This window comes from Telopea speciosissima, unplaced genomic scaffold (genome assembly GCF_018873765.1).
Source record: "Telopea speciosissima isolate NSW1024214 ecotype Mountain lineage unplaced genomic scaffold, Tspe_v1 Tspe_v1.0482, whole genome shotgun sequence".
Classification (NCBI taxonomy): domain Eukaryota; kingdom Viridiplantae; phylum Streptophyta; class Magnoliopsida; order Proteales; family Proteaceae; genus Telopea; species Telopea speciosissima.
In genome coordinates this window covers 4221-21212 of record NW_025317818.1, presented here as the reverse complement: position 1 = coordinate 21212, position 16992 = coordinate 4221, and the positions used below count along the sequence as shown (strand labels likewise).

The following is a 16992-nucleotide window of genomic DNA, read 5'->3' as shown; positions in this document are numbered from 1 at the left end:
CTGATTGCTTGGATGATCAAAGATTGATCCCAAGTTGTATATTTATAATAGTGAATAAAACATTACATGGACAGAGCCGATTGTAATAATGAGTCAGCTGTACATAGTAAAGAGAACAATAAAAGGGAAAAAAGTCTAGAATACCCCCACGGTATTCTGGCCCTTCCAATCTATTAGCAGACAGAAATTAGGAAAATACTTGGTTGGATGATGAGACCAGCCAAGCCCTTGATTTATAAAATAAAGTAATACAGCCAAAAGACAAAAATAACCCTAGTCATAGCTGAAATATGACTAGGAATACATAAAACAGAAAAAGAACTAAAAGGACTAAAAATAAAATAGGAAAAAGACCAGAATACCCCCACGGTGGATATTCTGGTATATCTTAACACTCCCCCTCAAGTTGGGGCAAAAATATCACTCATGCCCAACTTGACTAGGCTAGGATGAAAGACCCTTCCAGGCAGTCCCTTGGTGAACATATCAGCAAGCTGATCAGCAGACTTCACATAAGGAACACAAATAAGGCCTTCTTCCAATTTTTCCTTGATGAAATGCCGATCCACCTCAACATGCTTTGTGCGATCATGCTGGACCGGATTATGTGCAATACTAATAGCAGCCTTGTTGTCGCAGTATAGCATCATAGGAAGGCGAATAGGCAGTCCAATATCTTGTAGCAAACCTTTTAACCAGAGTAGCTCACAAATACCTTGTGCCATAGCACGAAATTCTGCCTCAGCACTAGGACGAGCCACCACATTCTGCTTCTTGCTACGCCAGGTGACAAGATTACCACCCACAAAAGAACAACACCCATATATAGACTTACGGTTTGGGGAACCTGCCCAATCAGCATCAGTATACGCTTCAATGCATAGGTTACCATGGGGAGATAAGAGAATTCCTTTCCCAGGAGCTGACTTCAAATAGTGAAGAATGCGAAGAACTGCCGCCATATGTGAAGTTTATGGATCATGCATAAACTGACTGACAAGATTAACAACAACATCAATATCGGGACGAGTATGAGAAAGATAAATCAACTTTCCCACTAGTTGTTGATGTTGCCCTTTATCAATCGGATCACCCTCCTTTTCCTTGAGACGAACATTAACATCCATAGAAATATCAGAAGGACTGCACCCTAACAAAGTAGTTTCAGTCAGTAGGTCTAGGACATACTTTCGTTGGGCAAGAAAGATGCCTTTTGAAGATCTGGCAACTTCAATCCCAAGAAAATACCTTAGTTTTCCTAGATCCTTAATCTCGAATTCTTGGCCAAGAAATTTCTTCAACCTGCTGATCTCATCACAATCATTGCCAATGACCATAATATCATCAACATAGACTATCAAGATAGTGAGTTTGTCGCCCACTCGCTTAATAAAGAGAGTGCGATCTGCACTACTCTACTTGTAGCCTACAGAAACCATTGCTTTGTGAAACCGGCCAAACCACGCACGAGGAGACTGTTTCAACCCATAAAGAGCGCGCTTCAATCGACAAACCTTTCCTCGGTTTCTGTCACAAGACAACCCTGGTGGAATGTCCATGTATACTTCTTCATCGAGTTCCCCATTAAGGAAAGCATTCTTCACATCAAGCTGTTGTAAGTCCCATCCAAAATTAACTACACAAGATAAGAGTACTCTGACAGTATTTAGCTTAGCGACAGGGGCAAATGTCTCCTGGTAGTCAATCCCATATGTCTGAGTAAATCCTTTGGCCACAAGACGTGCCATATACCTATCCACAGTTCCATCCACCTTCTGTTTCACCATAAACACCCACTTGCATCCAACAGGCCGCTTCCCTGGTGGAAGAGTCATAAGCTCCCATATGTTATTTTTTTTCAAGGCGTCCATTTCTTCCATCATTGCTGCCTTCCACTTTCCATCTGTAAGAGCTTTCTTACAATTTTGAGGAATACGAACAGAAGCGAGAGAGGAGACAAATGCACGAAAGGATGGAGAAAGAGAATCATAAGAAACAACATGAGAAAAAGGGTGTTGAGTGCAAGTTCTCACACCTTTGCGAACAGCAATGGGGAGATCCAAAGAAGAAGGATTACTAGGTGGAGAAGTAGCATCTGGATCCGGGGTTGGCAATTGGATGGGAACTGGTGTCATAGTGGATTGAAGCTCCCTATGTTTGGTCCTGTTCCGTGAAAAAACCTTCAAATGTGTCGCATCAATCCTTCGCTGAAATTCACCAATGGTTCTTTGGACTGGGGTGACCTCCCCTTGAGCAGGAACAGTAGAAACCTCCCCCTTTGCAGGAACATCTCCCCTTGAAGGAGAATGGGAAACCTCCCCCTGTGTAGGAATCTCTCCCCCTGACGTAGAGGGAAGGGTAGGGGTAGGCATACTCGGGACAGTAGGGGTAGACTCATCATAAACATGCTGAAGAGGGGGGTCGACGGTCAACACATCTTCACTAGGACTCTCCCCTTGAAGAGGTGGGGACGAATAATAGGAGAGAGCTTCGTGAAAGATAACATCCATATTGACCATGGTACGGCGGGCAGGAGGATAATAACATTTGTACCCTTTCTGGGTGGCAGAGTAACCTAAAAAAATGCAGCTTAGGCTGCGGGGCTCAAGTTTGCCAGGAGATAAGAGTACTCTGACAGTATTTAGCTTAGCGACAGGGGCAAATGTCTCCTGGTAGTCAATCCCATATGTCTGAGTAAATCCTTTGGCCACAAGACGTGCCATATACCTATCCACAGTTCCATCCACCTTCTGTTTCACCATAAACACCCACTTGCATCCAACAGGCCGCTTCCCTGGTGGAAGAGTCATAAGCTCCCATATGTTATTTTTTTTCAAGGCGTCCATTTCTTCCATCATTGCTGCCTTCCACTTTCCATCTGTAAGAGCTTTCTTACAATTTTGAGGAATACGAATAGAAGCGAGAGAGGAGACAAATGCACGAAAGGATGGAGAAAGAGAATCATAAGAAACAACATGAGAAAAAGGGTGTTGAGTGCAAGTTCTCACACCTTTGCGAACAGCAATGGGGAGATCCAAAGAAGAAGGATTACTAGGTGGAGAAGTAGCATCTGGATCCGGGGTTGGCAATTGGATGGGAACTGGTGTCATAGTGGATTGAAGCTCCCTATGTTTGGTCCTGTTCCGTGAAAAAACCTTCAAATGTGTCGCATCAATCCTTCGCTGAAATTCACCAATGGTTCTTTGGACTGGGGTGACCTCCCCTTGAGCAGGAACAGTAGAAACCTCCCCCTTTGCAGGAACATCTCCCCTTGAAGGAGAATGGGAAACCTCCCCCTGTGTAGGAATCTCTCCCCCTGACGTAGAGGGAAGGGTAGGGGTAGGCATACTCGGGACAGTAGGGGTAGACTCATCATAAACATGCTGAAGAGGGGGGTCGACGGTCAACACATCTTCACTAGGACTCTCCCCTTGAAGAGGTGGGGACGAATAATAGGAGAGAGCTTCGTGAAAGATAACATCCATATTGACCATGGTACGGCGGGCAGGAGGATAATAACATTTGTACCCTTTCTGGGTGGCAGAGTAACCTAAAAAAATGCAGCTTAGGCTGCGGGGCTCAAGTTTGCCAGGAGATCTAGTATCCCTAACATAACAGACACACCCAAAAACCTTAGGGGGAACAATATAAAAGCTAGAGCTAGATAAAAGCTCAAAAGGGGACTTAGAAGCAAGAACCCGAGTCGGCAGCCTATTAATCAAATAGGCTACAGTAAGGACAGCATCCCCCTAATAAAAAGAGGGAACATGACGGGCAAACATTAGGGCCCGGGCCACCCCCAAGAGATGGCGATTTTTCCTCTCAGCCGCCGCATTTTGGGCTGGAGTATCAACACAGCTGGTTTGATGTAAAATGCCATGGGTAGAAAGGTATCGTTGGAACTGACCTTCCATATACTCTTTCCCATTGTCACTCCTTAAAATCTTGAGAGTGACATTAAACTGGGTTTGGACCATCTTATGAAAATCCTGAAAACAAGAGAAGACTTCACTCTTGTTATGCATGAGGTAAACCTAAGTGAAACGGGAATGACGGTTAATGAAGGTAACAAACCATCGCTGGCCATGAAGAGAGGCCTTACGACTAGGGCCCCACACATCACCATGAATTAAATGAAATAGGGAAGAACTCCTTTTATTAGTTATAGGATAATTAGATCGTGTCTATTTGGCCAAGACACAAGGCTCACAAAAAAAGTCTTCCTTATTACAATTGTTAAACAAATTTGGAAATAAAATAGATAATGTGCCCAAAGAGGGGTGTCCTAATCTAGAATGCCATTGGTGCAGTTCAGAAGAAGAAGTTGGTGGGCATAACTGAGAAGGCAAAGCCTGGTGCGGTCCATCATCAAGAAGATACAATCCTTTATGCAGCCTACCCGATCCAATCGTCCTCGAGTCCAGTTCCTGAAAGACACAATGAGTAGGAAAAAAAGTCACTTTGCAATTCAGATTTTTGGTAATACTACTAATAGAGAGGAGATTAGTAGTGAAATTAGGAATGTGCAAAAAAGAGGAAAGGGTAAGTAATGGGGAGCAACTGATGGACCCCTTTCTAGAAATAGAAGAGAGGGAACCATTAGCCACCCGAACTTTATCTTTGCCAGAAGAAGGGGAATATGTATAAAAAAGATTAGAAGAACCTGTCATGTGATCAGTGGCATCGGAGTCTATAATCCAGGGAGTGGAGACAACTAATGCATTAGTGACTAGCAAAGGAGATACCTGAGCGGACAAAGTGGGAACCTGATGGAGTGCAATGACCGGCAGGAACAGATGTAGTAGAGGCAGTGGTAGACTATAATATATGCCGGAGAGCTTGGAACTCTTCCTAGGAGAAGCTGTTGTCAGTAGTGGGTGCTGGAGCTACACTTTCAGTGTGATTGGTTTTGTTTTTAGGTTTAGCACGGCCACGTTTGGCCTCAAAATCAGCAGGCTTCCCATGTAATTTCCAACACTGGGCCTTAGTGTGATAGAGTTTATTGCAATGGTCACACTTGATAGGCTCCCGTGTAGGGGCAGCAGCAGTAGCAGTAGTATCCGATGGAGTAGCTTTAGAACCAGCAGCCTGTAGGGCTGATCTTTCAATAGAGGGACCCAACATCATCGCAACTCGATGGGTTTCCTCAGTAAGAACAAAGGAGAAGGCCTGCTCCAATGTAGGGAAAGGTACCAGACCAAGTACTTGCACACAGATGAGATCATAATCAGCATTAAGACCAGCCAGGAAGTCATAAACTCGAAATTTATCCACATAGGTTGAATAAGTAGTAACATCGTGAGTTGTGGTAGGCTGAAAAGGGGCATAGTGGTCCAATTGTTGCCACGGACTTTTGAGGACAGCATAGTACTTGGTCACGGACAGCTCCTTTTGGGAAGTAGAAGAGAGTGTTTTCCGGATGTCGTATACCGTGCATCATTCCCCAATTGGCCATAAGTGCCTTTAGCAAGAGCCCATATTTGTGCAGAGATATCAAGAAGGATCGGGGGAAAGGTCCTGTGGCATGGAGTTCAAGACAAAAGACATAGCCATAGCATCATTAGCAGCCCATCGAGTCTTGGCAGGCCCTTCTTCGTGGGTGTTTAGAGGTGCCATTAAGATGCCCATTGAGTCCTCTACCACCACAGAAAAGATAGAGATCGGCTCGTATAAGATAATTAGTGCCATCGAGCTTAATAGAGGCAGCATAAGGGAGGAATTCTGTCCGAGACCGAGAATCACCTCCGAGTTGGTCTGTGGTAACCTTTGAGTCTCCCATATTGGAGAGAAGAGAGTAGCAAGAAAAATCGAGATACAAAGGCCTGATTAAGCCCTGTGATAGCAAGAAGAGCGGGTGACAAAGAACGAACTGCCCTAAAACCAAAAATCGAGAAGCGTGGTGTGAAAAACCCTAAAAAAGGGAATCGATCTGGTTTAGGGGTCTTCAAAGGCTGAGAAAAATTCTCGAGATATTAGGTCTTCAAAGGCGAGAAAATTCTCGATATGATATCGATCGTAGATGAAGTAGCTTCTCCAAAAAAAAATCCACACAGAGAACCAAAAACACCAAGATCGACAAGTGTCAGGGTTTTTCAAAAAACCCTGAAAGTAGAACGATATGAGGAGGTGCTTCAATGCTGGAGAAGAGAACCTGTGATAGCAGCTGTCCAATAGAATCTGCAGGAATGAATCCCAATAAACAAACCAGTTTCAAATTGAGAGAGGAGACTGATCTTCAAGAGGGGAGAACTCCAAACAAAATCGCAGAAGAATGTGCAGCAGCTATTGATCCAAAAACTTGTTAAATCATTAAGTGATGAGGTGATTAATTAGGGCAGCATCTAAACAACAGATCACCTCATTTGATCTGCCCTAATCCAGAAGAAGAAGCCAGAAAAAAATTAAGATCGAGGCGCACACCATGTGGCGAAACCCCAGAGGAGGGGTTAATGCGTCAAGGATCAACTTGGTGGTAGGTATAGCCCCTCTATAGTCTTTGCGACCTACTTCCTTAATGCGCTCCCTCAATTCATTGGAAGCCTTAAAGGCGTCCAGGGATTCCTTAACCACCTCTTCAATCACCCGAGGCTGTCGTTGTTGAAACTTGACAAAATCCTCTTGGATGGAAGTGGTCCTCTGTTTCTCCATCTCTGTCTCGTTATTTGCCACCACCAACTTTGCCTCCAGCACCTCTATGCGCTCAGTGAAAGACTTGACCGTCTCCTTATGATCTTGGGCCCATAGTTGTCACGGCGTCACGGCGATCCAAGTCGGTGGAAGGGTGTCACGTCGATATATCGACATGTCGCCCGCCATGGCGTTGCCATGGCGAGCATGTCGACCATGTTTAATTTTTTATTTTCTCTATTTTTAATGTCATTGAGTATGCCATAATATATGTCCTATAACATCAAAAATCAACATGAAAGTGTACTACACTACTACTAATATACTATGCCACTATGGTTTAATTCATGAAAGTGTAACTAATATCCATTAGTGTATATGAAAGTATGAAAAATTGAAAATATAGATAACCTATCAAATAATTGAAAGCAATAGTAAAAATTAAATGATAGGCTAACCTGTTTACTGAAGCTTGATAGCAATAGTCTTTCTTCAGTGTGTGTGATTTGGAGCAAAGCAACCTGAACAAAGTAATAGGTATATATTAATATATATGAATTTGATGAAAGAGGAGAGGAAATTATGTATTTAAAAGCCAAAAAATAATTTAAGATAGATAACTGAATATAGTAATCAAAGATCAAATTATTAAAGTCAAGTAATCAACCAAATATAGATAACTTTAAGTCCTTAACTAATCTTCAAAGATCAAAGTTTAAAGTTCAAACTTCAAAGTTTAAATAATCCATAATCATAATATCCAAAAGGACCAAAACTAATTAATTATCATATTCATCTAAAAGATCTGCATTTGGCAGATTTTCTTGTCGTGGCTCTTCGACACCAACATAGTCATCTACGACATTCTCGTCGTCATTCACATCATCTTCCTCTTCTTCCTCATCTTCATCTAGCTCAGAGTCATCCTGAACATCAGCCATCCTTGAGCTACCTCTCCCTCTAGCATGTCCACGGCATGAATATGTCACATCGGCTCTAGAGGTTGATGCTTGAGTTCTCCTTGGTCGGATGTGGGCTTCAATCGATGCCCCCATTGCTCTACCAACATCATCCCACGTGAGATCATCATTGGGATGGACTAAATCTTCCTCTGACTGGGTAACCATCCACTCACTAGACCAATCCAGCTCATCAAGAATTAGTGGATCATATGTTTTGTTTTTGCCTTCCAGCTCACGTCTCTGTTGAAACCTTTCATGGAGGCGGCTATTGTATTGAACATAGACTAGATCATTCAAACGAGAATGTTCCAGTCTATTCCTCTTTTTGGTATGAATCTGAATTCATAAACAAGAGAGAACAAAAAAGTCATTTTTCAATAAAAAGACATAACAAAAGTGAAAAAAAAAAGTCTAAAAAATAAATTAAAAGTAAATGTAATCATGTAAGTTAATACTTAATACTTACAAACTCAAATGTGCTCCAGTTGCGCTCGCAACTAGAAGAAGAGCAACAAAGGCCTAGTATGCGTCGTGCAAGCTTTGAAAGCTCAAAAGCACGACCTCCATTTGTACTCCACCAAGTAACTATAAAAATATAATAAAAAAACTGAATTAATAGTAATACATCATAGACATAGTAGCATACAATGTAGGTACAAACTAAAAATACTAAGTTACTTACTAGGATTTATGGTTGTCCGTTGTCTAATCGCCATATCCCTCCCGAAACAACCCTTTGAATATCTATAATCATCAATTTGCAAAGTTATCTTGTCTTGTATAGCAGGGTCAACTACCAATCTGGTCATGACATCAACCAATGAGATGTGTAGATTGGCAATCAGTTCGCCATTTTCATTTTCCTTGAACATGAAAAATTTTCCGGGATTAAGAAATAGTGCGGCTCCATACAATGGACGCTCCATCTGACACTCCCAACGCCTGTCAATGATACTTATAATTTTCTTCCACAGCCGTTCTTTATGTGCTAAATGTTCACGTATTTTCTTTTTTGCCTCTTCCATAGCAACATAAACTTCAGGCATTGCAGGCCTCTCATCACCATCAACAATCCTCAAAACAACAATAAGTGGCTTCGATGCTCTAATAAAATCCTCCACGTGTTCCAAAATGGTACAGAAACACCGTTTCTTCCACTTTCTTTCCAGCCTCTGTCTTTGACAAATTAGAACCCTTCCACTCATCAGAAATAAACAAATGCTTCAATGCATCCTTATGCCTAACTAAGCTCTGACATGTCAAACAAGCAGTTGCAAATCTAGTAGCTGCAGCTCTCACAAGATCTTTTTGTCCAGTTCTTTTCCTCATTGCATCAAGAAGACGTGTGTGCCTGTAGATGAAGGTGGTTATTTTTTTTGCCTTACCTATCACATTCTTAAAGTCTTTCAGACCACCTATATCCTCCAACATCAGGTCTAAACAATGGGCTGCACAAGGAGTCCAGTATAGCTTTCTTCTCTTTTCCATAAGCATTTTACCAGCCAACTTATAGTTTGAAGCATTGTCAGTCACAACTTGAATGACATAATCCTCACCAATCTCATCAATTTTGCTATCAAGCAATTCAAATAGCATTTGTGCACTTTGAACCATACCAGATGCATCAACAGATCCCATGAAATAAGTCCCCTCTGGACAGTTAACGAGAAAATTAATTAAGTGCCTTCCCCGTTTATCCGTCCATCCATCAGACATAAGAGTGCACCCATACTGCTTCCAATACTCTTCATATTTTTTCTTCATCTCTGCAGTTTCATTCACAACATTTCTTAACAATGGCACTCTCACTTGATGATATGAAGGTGGAATATATCCAGAACCATATTGTGCAATAGACTCGCACATCACCTCAAAGGTCCTTGCCTTAATAGCATTGAATGGGATACCTTGCTGATACAACCACTTAGCAATGTGATAATCAACTCTAGCTTTTTGTTCTGGTGTCCTAAAACGGTTCTCTATAGTAGTCTGAGTAGAACTACTATTATGCCTCTCATTGACTACTTGCTCAGGAGTCCGTCTAACATGAGCATCCATGGGACCCCTTACTTGAGGCTGAGTAACCTTTCTTTTCTTAGCAATTGTCCCAGAGCTAGGAGCCACCCTAGCAGCTGTAGGAGTCTGGGATTGTCCTTCTAGTGTATCTTCTGATTGTATTTGCCCTCCAACTTCTACAGCATTATCATCACCATCATCATCATCCAATACTTCTGTAATTTGTTTCTTCTTTTTTTTATTTAGAGCTGCCCTCATCACTTGAGAAATAGAATCATTCGTCTTGGTACACTTAATAACGTCTCCATATCCACCCACCAAATGTTGCTTCAATCTTTTAATTCCACAACTCATTTCTTTGCCACAAAGGGTGCATTTAACAACATTCTTGTTTGTTAGATCTGGCCAATACCCATACTTCCACCCAGGGTCATTTGATTTGGCCTTTCTTGCTGGGTCTTCGCTTGGATCATATCCTGGAGTAGCTCCAGTACTTACAATATTTTCACCCCCACTACTAATTGGTGTAGAACCATCCATTAGTTGAGTGAAAGACACTAGTAGACTACAAAGGTAACAAAACAAAAAAAAAAACAATTAAACTGATTTTTAGCATATTAACATTAAGCTGAACTAGGATGGAATACAGTCAAAACATAAAATCCAAGTACTGGTTTTTAGCAGATTAACATTAATGGATGGAGGGGAAAAAAAAAACTGAAATTATGGAGTTGAATATGTGCTTGCTGCTGTTGTGTGTGTGACATTGTGAGTCTGTGGATCGAGACTGTGAGTGAAATTAGTGAATAGTGATGGACTACATGGTGTAATAAGTAATAACTATTAAATCTCTCCCCCCATTGTCTCTCGACTCTCTCCCTGTCTCTGTGTGTGTAAGTGTAACTGTGTATGTGTGGGCCTGTGGCTGTGTGCAAGGTAAGAAGAAGAAAAAATCAAAAACAAACACCTTCTCTGTTGTATCGTGCACCCTAAACGCAAGGCAAGAAAAAGGAAAAAAAAACAAAAACAGAGATAGTTCGGCTGTAATAAATCCCTCCCCTTACTCGTCTCTCAACTCTCTCCCTGTCTCTGTGTGTGACACTGTGTGTATGTGTGCACTGTGGCGGGCAAGAAGAAGAAAAAAAAATGCAAGGCAAGAAGTCCCAAGGTCTGCGACTGTAAGCAAGCTAGTTGCAAGGCAAGAAGAAGAAAAAAGAAAGAAAAAAAAAAAACCGAGAGGACTATGGTTACAACACTGGCTGGAATAAATCCCTCCCCCCTCTCTCTCGACTATGTCCCTGTCTCTGTGAATCTCTGTGACTGTACAAGCAAAGAAGAAAAAAGAAAAATAAAAAAACCGAGAAGGCTATGGTTACAGACTGATGGAATGAATCCCTCCCCCTCTGTCTCTCGACTATGTCCCTATCTCCGTGATTGTACAAGCAAAGAAGAAAAAAGAAAAAGAAAATAAAAACCGAGAGGAGTCGAGAGTGAGGACTACTAACTGAAATAAATCCCCCCTGTCTCTCGACTCTCTCCTTCCTTGTGTGTGTAAATGTGGCTGTGCAAGGCAAGAGAAAAATAAAAATAAAAACGATACTACCTGGCTGTAGTAGTGATCGGAGGCTGGGAGGAGAAGAAGCTGAAGAAGAAGAAGTTAAGAAGAAGAAGAAGAGGTCTGCCTGGGAGGAGGAAGCAAGGCAAGAGAAAAAATTACAAAAAAAACGATACTACTGGCTGTAATCACTACCGGGAGGCTGGGAGGAGAAGAATCAAGAAGAAGAAGTTAAGAAGAAGAAGACGAGGTCTCATGGCGTCGCTGGGAGGAGGAAGAAGATCCAAATTAAAAAAATTAAAAATTTACTTACTTGGAGAGTTGGAGTCCTGGAGATTGCCGGAGAACTGGAGAAGTTCGAACTTCAAACTTGTTCGAAGGCTGCCGAGACTCGAGAGTTGCAGGAAGCGAGGAAGTTACCTTTGCCGCTTGTCGGAGTCACGATCCCTCTCCTCTCGATTTTCCTTTTGCGATTTCTAATTTTCTATTTCCCCCATTAGGGTATAACCGTATAAGACTATAAGAGTATAAGTTATTATGTTTATTTAAGTTTTATGATAATGTGTATTGTAGGTGTAACTTGAAAAAGTTACACCTCCAATACACATTAACGAAAAAGCATCTAAGTTATTAAATCATTTTTAAAAAAATATATATATATAAATCTGACTTTTATACATTAAATGTTCAAATATCGGTCGACATACCCATATATCGTGGTATGGCGTCCATGGCGACGCCATGGAAGCCATATCCCTCGATATTTATACATATACCATGGCGGATCTCGATATGCCCTTTCCCCCAGCGCCAGGACGCCATGGCGGCGCCATGGCGACGCCATGACAACTATGCTGTAGACACTGGATTTTGTCACCCCCCAACGATGATGACAACGGGACATGGACGATGGACGACGCACTCTCCCTCTTTTTAGACCCAAGATACCTGACCCATAAGACCAAGAACCATGCTGAGCACAAAATGGCCCATTTTAGGCCCAAAAAAAAAAAACAAGGAAAAATGGCATTGCGCTCCCACAACGCCGTGGACGCCTTCCCACGGCACCGTGGGGATGTGTACCAGATTTCCACGGTGCCATGAGGGGGTGTGATATCAGCCTGCTAACGTCACCCATGGCGCCATGGAAAAGTCCCCCACGGCGCCGTGGACATCTCCACGGCACCGTGGAGGACTTATCCAGCCAGGAGAGAGAAGGGGTCCCTCGCTATAAATAGGAGGGTCCCCTCCCACATTTTCCAAGGAATTTTGGGTGGAGAGACCCTCCCCAAGTGATTCCTAGCCTCTTTTCCTCCCTTTTCACCCTCATTTCTCCTCCTTCTCTCAGGAGAGTGTGAGTGCTTGAAGTTTTCTTGTGGCAGACAGATCCTTCGATTGTCCCTCTGAGTATAAAGCGCTTTTGCTCCTTGGCGTTGTTATCTCGTCTGTACACGGATAACCATCAAAACTCCTTTATTACAAACGTTATTCTGTCTATTTATCCCTCTCCAAATCATTTGAAAGAGCCGTTACTCTGCCGAGAAAGAATCGGCGTCAGTCCATTCGTCTATCTCCCCTGAGCCAGGGGAATACAACCATACATGTATAATTACTGTATTTTTGTTGATTCAATGTAGTCCTTTCATATTTCATCGTTTTAGTCCGCATTTATCATATATGTAATGTAGTTTATTATGCTTTAGTTCAATTCATAGCATCTGAATGTAGTTCATAATATCCCCCATCCCCGTAATAAAAGAGAGAGAACATTCATCCTTATGTAGCATCTAACACAGAGAGACCGACTTCGGCTGGGCGAGGTGGGTGCCTAACACCTTCCCACACTCGTAACCTGACCCCTTACCCGAACCTTTGGTCGGACCATATGGAGTCACGTAGCCCGATTCCGCTCACAACGGATAGGGCTACACTTAATGGGTCCTAGGCCCTAACCCTAGGTGGCGACTTCACATTACATTAGGATATTTTAATGCATGATCCCAATCCCCTATTTATCAATATTATACATTGACAATATTATCCATATCCATGTACACACACACCATACATCTCCCAAAACTCTATGTCGCCATATACCATAAGGGCTGAGGAACCCTCGTCCCGAGGACCACGGTACTTACACTCTCTCTTTATATTTTGGTGAGCTCTCTCATCTATTGTAATTATTATATATACTCCCATTGGTGAATCAATGAATTGAGGAAACAAATTACACTCTAATATGGTATGCAGAGCATCCTAACTCCAACAAGTTTTTTTTTCCATTCTTCCTGGGTTTTTTCATCTTATTTTCTCTAACGGGAGACGTTGAGACCTCCTCTCTCTCTACCATCTCTTCTTCTTCTACCTCCTTTTCTTTCCCTAATGCTCACTATTATATGTCAATCAAACTGACACCTAAAAATTATTTATTTTGGCACTCTCAAGTTGAGCCGTCCTTGATGGTTTAAATTTGTTTGGGCATCTCGATGGTACAATCCCATGCCCTGATGATCCGAATGCCAGTGCTGAATCGCATCATCAAGACTCGATGATACGAAGCCTCCTTCTTGCCTCTCTTTCTGATGAAGTCTCTCCTCTAGTGCTTGGCATGAAGACCAGCCGTGCCATTTGGGACACCCTGTCCACCGTATTCTCTGCCGCTTTTGAGAGTAGAATAATGTCACTCAACATGGCTCTCACATATTTGACTCAAAAGCCTAAAGAATTGGTTTCTCAGTTTTTGCAGCGTGCTAAAACTATTGTTGCCGAACATAATTCAGCAAGACAAACACTCTGCCCAAGCACATTCAATCTTCATATTTTTCGCGGCTTGAAAATAGAATTCTGCGACATGGTCTCATCTCTTCTCACTCGGTTTGATCCAATCTCTTATGATGACCTCCATGCCATGCTTTTGAGTCATGAGTTTCTTCAAGGCACTTCCATGACCAAGCTTGCACTCATGGATGCTCCTCCTGCACCTAGTTCTCGAACAGCAACCACTGTTCAACATTCTGGCCCGTCTATTGAATCCGGATCTCCTGCCTCTCAACATGGGGGTCGTGGAGGTCGTTGGGGTCATGACCGTGATGGTCGCGGTCGTGGTGGCTCCTACACTGGACGGTTTTGGTGCAATATTTTCCATCGCACCAATCATTGACAGATCGATGCTATTTCTGTAATCAACCTGGTAATCTTAATACCCAACCTTTTCCCTATCCCACTTTTCAACACCCACCTACTGTTCACTACACATATCCCACCTATCCACCATCTACCTTCTCTTATGGCCACCATAACCCCCCTCTTTTACCAACACCCCACTCCTCTACTGCCTTAACTTGGTACCCTGACACCAGAGCTTCTCATCATGTGACTCCTGACATTCAATCCCTCTCCCAATAAGATGAGTATATTGGTATGGATATATTACACTTTGGCAATGGTAAGGGTTTACCAAATTCACATATAGGTTATTCGCCTCTTCCTTCTGCTTCTTCTCACTCTTTCCATTTAAATAATGTGCTACATGTTCCCTCTATCTCTAAACCCCTTCTTTCTGTTCAGCAATTTTCTAAGGATAATAATGCTTATTTTGAGTTTTACCCTTCTCATTTTCTTGTGAAGGGTCAGGTAACCAAGTCAACTTTGCTATCCGGACCGAGTAAAGAAGGTCACTATGTGCTTCATCCTTCATCCTTGCCGACCGCTAATACTGCTGTTTGATCCTCCATTAATGTTTGGCATAGTCGTCTAGGACACCCGAATAAGCGATTGCTACGTTATATGCTTGTTTCTAATAATGTACCTTATTTTTCCCATCTTAATAATATTTGTATGGCTTGTCATTTAGGCAAAGCCAGCCACCTTACTTTACTTGTTACTCATAGTTGTAGTTTATTTCATTTGGATTTAATTAATAGTGATGTGTGGCGACCTTCTCCTAACCCCTCTTTATTTGGACATTGATTTTCTGTTACTTTTGCGGATGATAACACTAAAATTATTTGGTTTTATCCCCTTGTGCGTAAATAAGATGTTTTCTCAATATTTTCCCAATTTCAAGCTCTTGTGGAACATCATTTTAATAGAAACATCAAGTCCATTCAAACTGATTGGGGTGGGGAGTTTCGCACTCTACTCACATTCTTTAATAAAATTGGTATTTCTCACCGAATTTTTGTGCATCACACCCATGAGCAGCAAGGGGCGGTTATATGTCGTCATAGGCATATTGTTAAAACCAGTCTCTCCCTTCTTGCTCATGGGTCTGTTCCCTGTCATTACTAGACCTATGCTTTTGAAACTGCGGCCTATTTAATTAATAGAATGCCTTCGGTTGTCTCTACTAGGATCTCCCCCTTCCAACTTCTTTATCATAAAATACCTGATTACAAATTTCTTATAGTTTTTGGTTTCTTGTGTTTTCCTTATTTACGCCTGTATAACAAGCATAAGATGGACGTTCGCTCAATGCCATGTGTTTTTCTTGGCTATAGCCCCTCTCACACTGCCTATCGTTGTCTTCACATTCCTTCTAATCGTATTTTCATCGCTAGACATGTTCATTTTGATGAGAATTCTTTTCCTTATTCTACTAACATTTTGGGTCCTACTCCACCTTCTTCTCCCATTGCATCCTCTCCATGGGTTGCTGCCCCCATTCAGATCCCCCTTACTATGGTTTGCCCTTACCATTGCCAACACATATTACCCCTTTACCAGATGTGCCCAACCCTACACCCGCCACCCCACAGACCTCCCCTACACCGTCTCCACCCATACCCACGGCCTCCCCACCATCACCGCCTAGGCAAACTGACCTCCTGAGTGACATGTATACCGCCACCACCATTGCTAACCCGACGCTCTCTGCCTCTCCATAGTTGCCTTCTCAGTCTTTGTAGCTTCACCGGCGCCCTCATGCTATAGTTGTTACTAATGATACCTCTAAGCCTACTTGTTTTTTGCAGGCTAATAAGGCCCCTGAGTGGCGTGTTGCCATGGCAGAGGAGTTCAATGCTTTGCTTCGCAATGGGACATGGTCCTTGGTTCCGCGAACACCAAACAAGAATTTAATTGGATGCAAATGGGTGTATCGCATCAAAAGGAACACTGATGGGTCCCTTGAGTGCTATAAAGCATGCCTCGTTGCTAAGGGCTTACATCAACAACATGGTCTTGATTATGGTGAGACTTTTAGCCCTGCCATTAAGCCCACAACCATTCACTGCGGTCTCTCCATCGCAGTCTCCCAAGGTTGGTCTGTTCACCAGTTAGACGTCAGTAATGCATTTCTTCATGGACAGTTGGAAGAAGAAGTTTATATGTCCAACCGCTAGGTTTCATTAACTCCAATAATCCGAATCATGTGTGCCTCCTTCATCACTCTATTTATGGCCTTAAACAAGCGCCTAAGGCTTGGTTCTGTCGCTTATCTGATTTTCTAAATTCTCTCGGCTTCCATGGTTCCAGGACTGACACCTATCTTTTTATTCGCAATAAAGGGGCTCATGTCAGCTACATTTTGATATACGTGGATGACATTTTGGTTATCGGCAGTGACCCATCTATGGTCTCTTCCCTATTGTTCAGCTTTCTGGCGAGTTTTCCATCAGAGATCTTGGTGATCTACATTTATTCCTTGGTGTTCAGGCCACCCGTCATTCCAAGGGGCTTCATCTCTCTCAATCTCGTTATATTTTTGATTTGCTAAATCATGCTGGCATGACTGATTGCAAACCAGTACAGATTCCTATGGCTACGACTCCGGTGGCATCAGTTGCAGGGGGTGCTCTCTTATCAAATCCCACTGAGTATAGGTAGGTA

The 16992-nt window shown here is 42.5% G+C and overlaps 1 protein-coding gene and 1 long non-coding RNA gene across 2 annotated transcripts; both read right to left on the bottom strand.

Annotated features, from left to right (window-relative positions):
• Positions 1 to 7863: 7863 nt before the first annotated feature.
• On the bottom strand, positions 7864 to 8309 carry LOC122648117. Its single transcript, XR_006331023.1, has 3 exons — positions 8272 to 8309; positions 8056 to 8174; positions 7864 to 7925 (listed from the first exon to the last, which is right to left on the bottom strand). It is a non-coding gene; the product is annotated as an uncharacterized LOC122648117 (long non-coding RNA).
• Positions 8310 to 8320: 11 nt separating this feature from the next.
• On the bottom strand, positions 8321 to 10145 carry LOC122648118 (the record flags this gene model as incomplete). The annotated part of the gene is made up of 3 exons (XM_043841373.1): positions 9896 to 10145; positions 8736 to 9778; positions 8321 to 8644 (listed from the first exon to the last, which is right to left on the bottom strand). Coding segments are annotated over exons 1-3 (1617 nt in total), but the record flags the coding sequence as incomplete, so codon positions are not given.
• Between the last annotated feature and the right edge of the window lie 6847 nt (positions 10146 to 16992).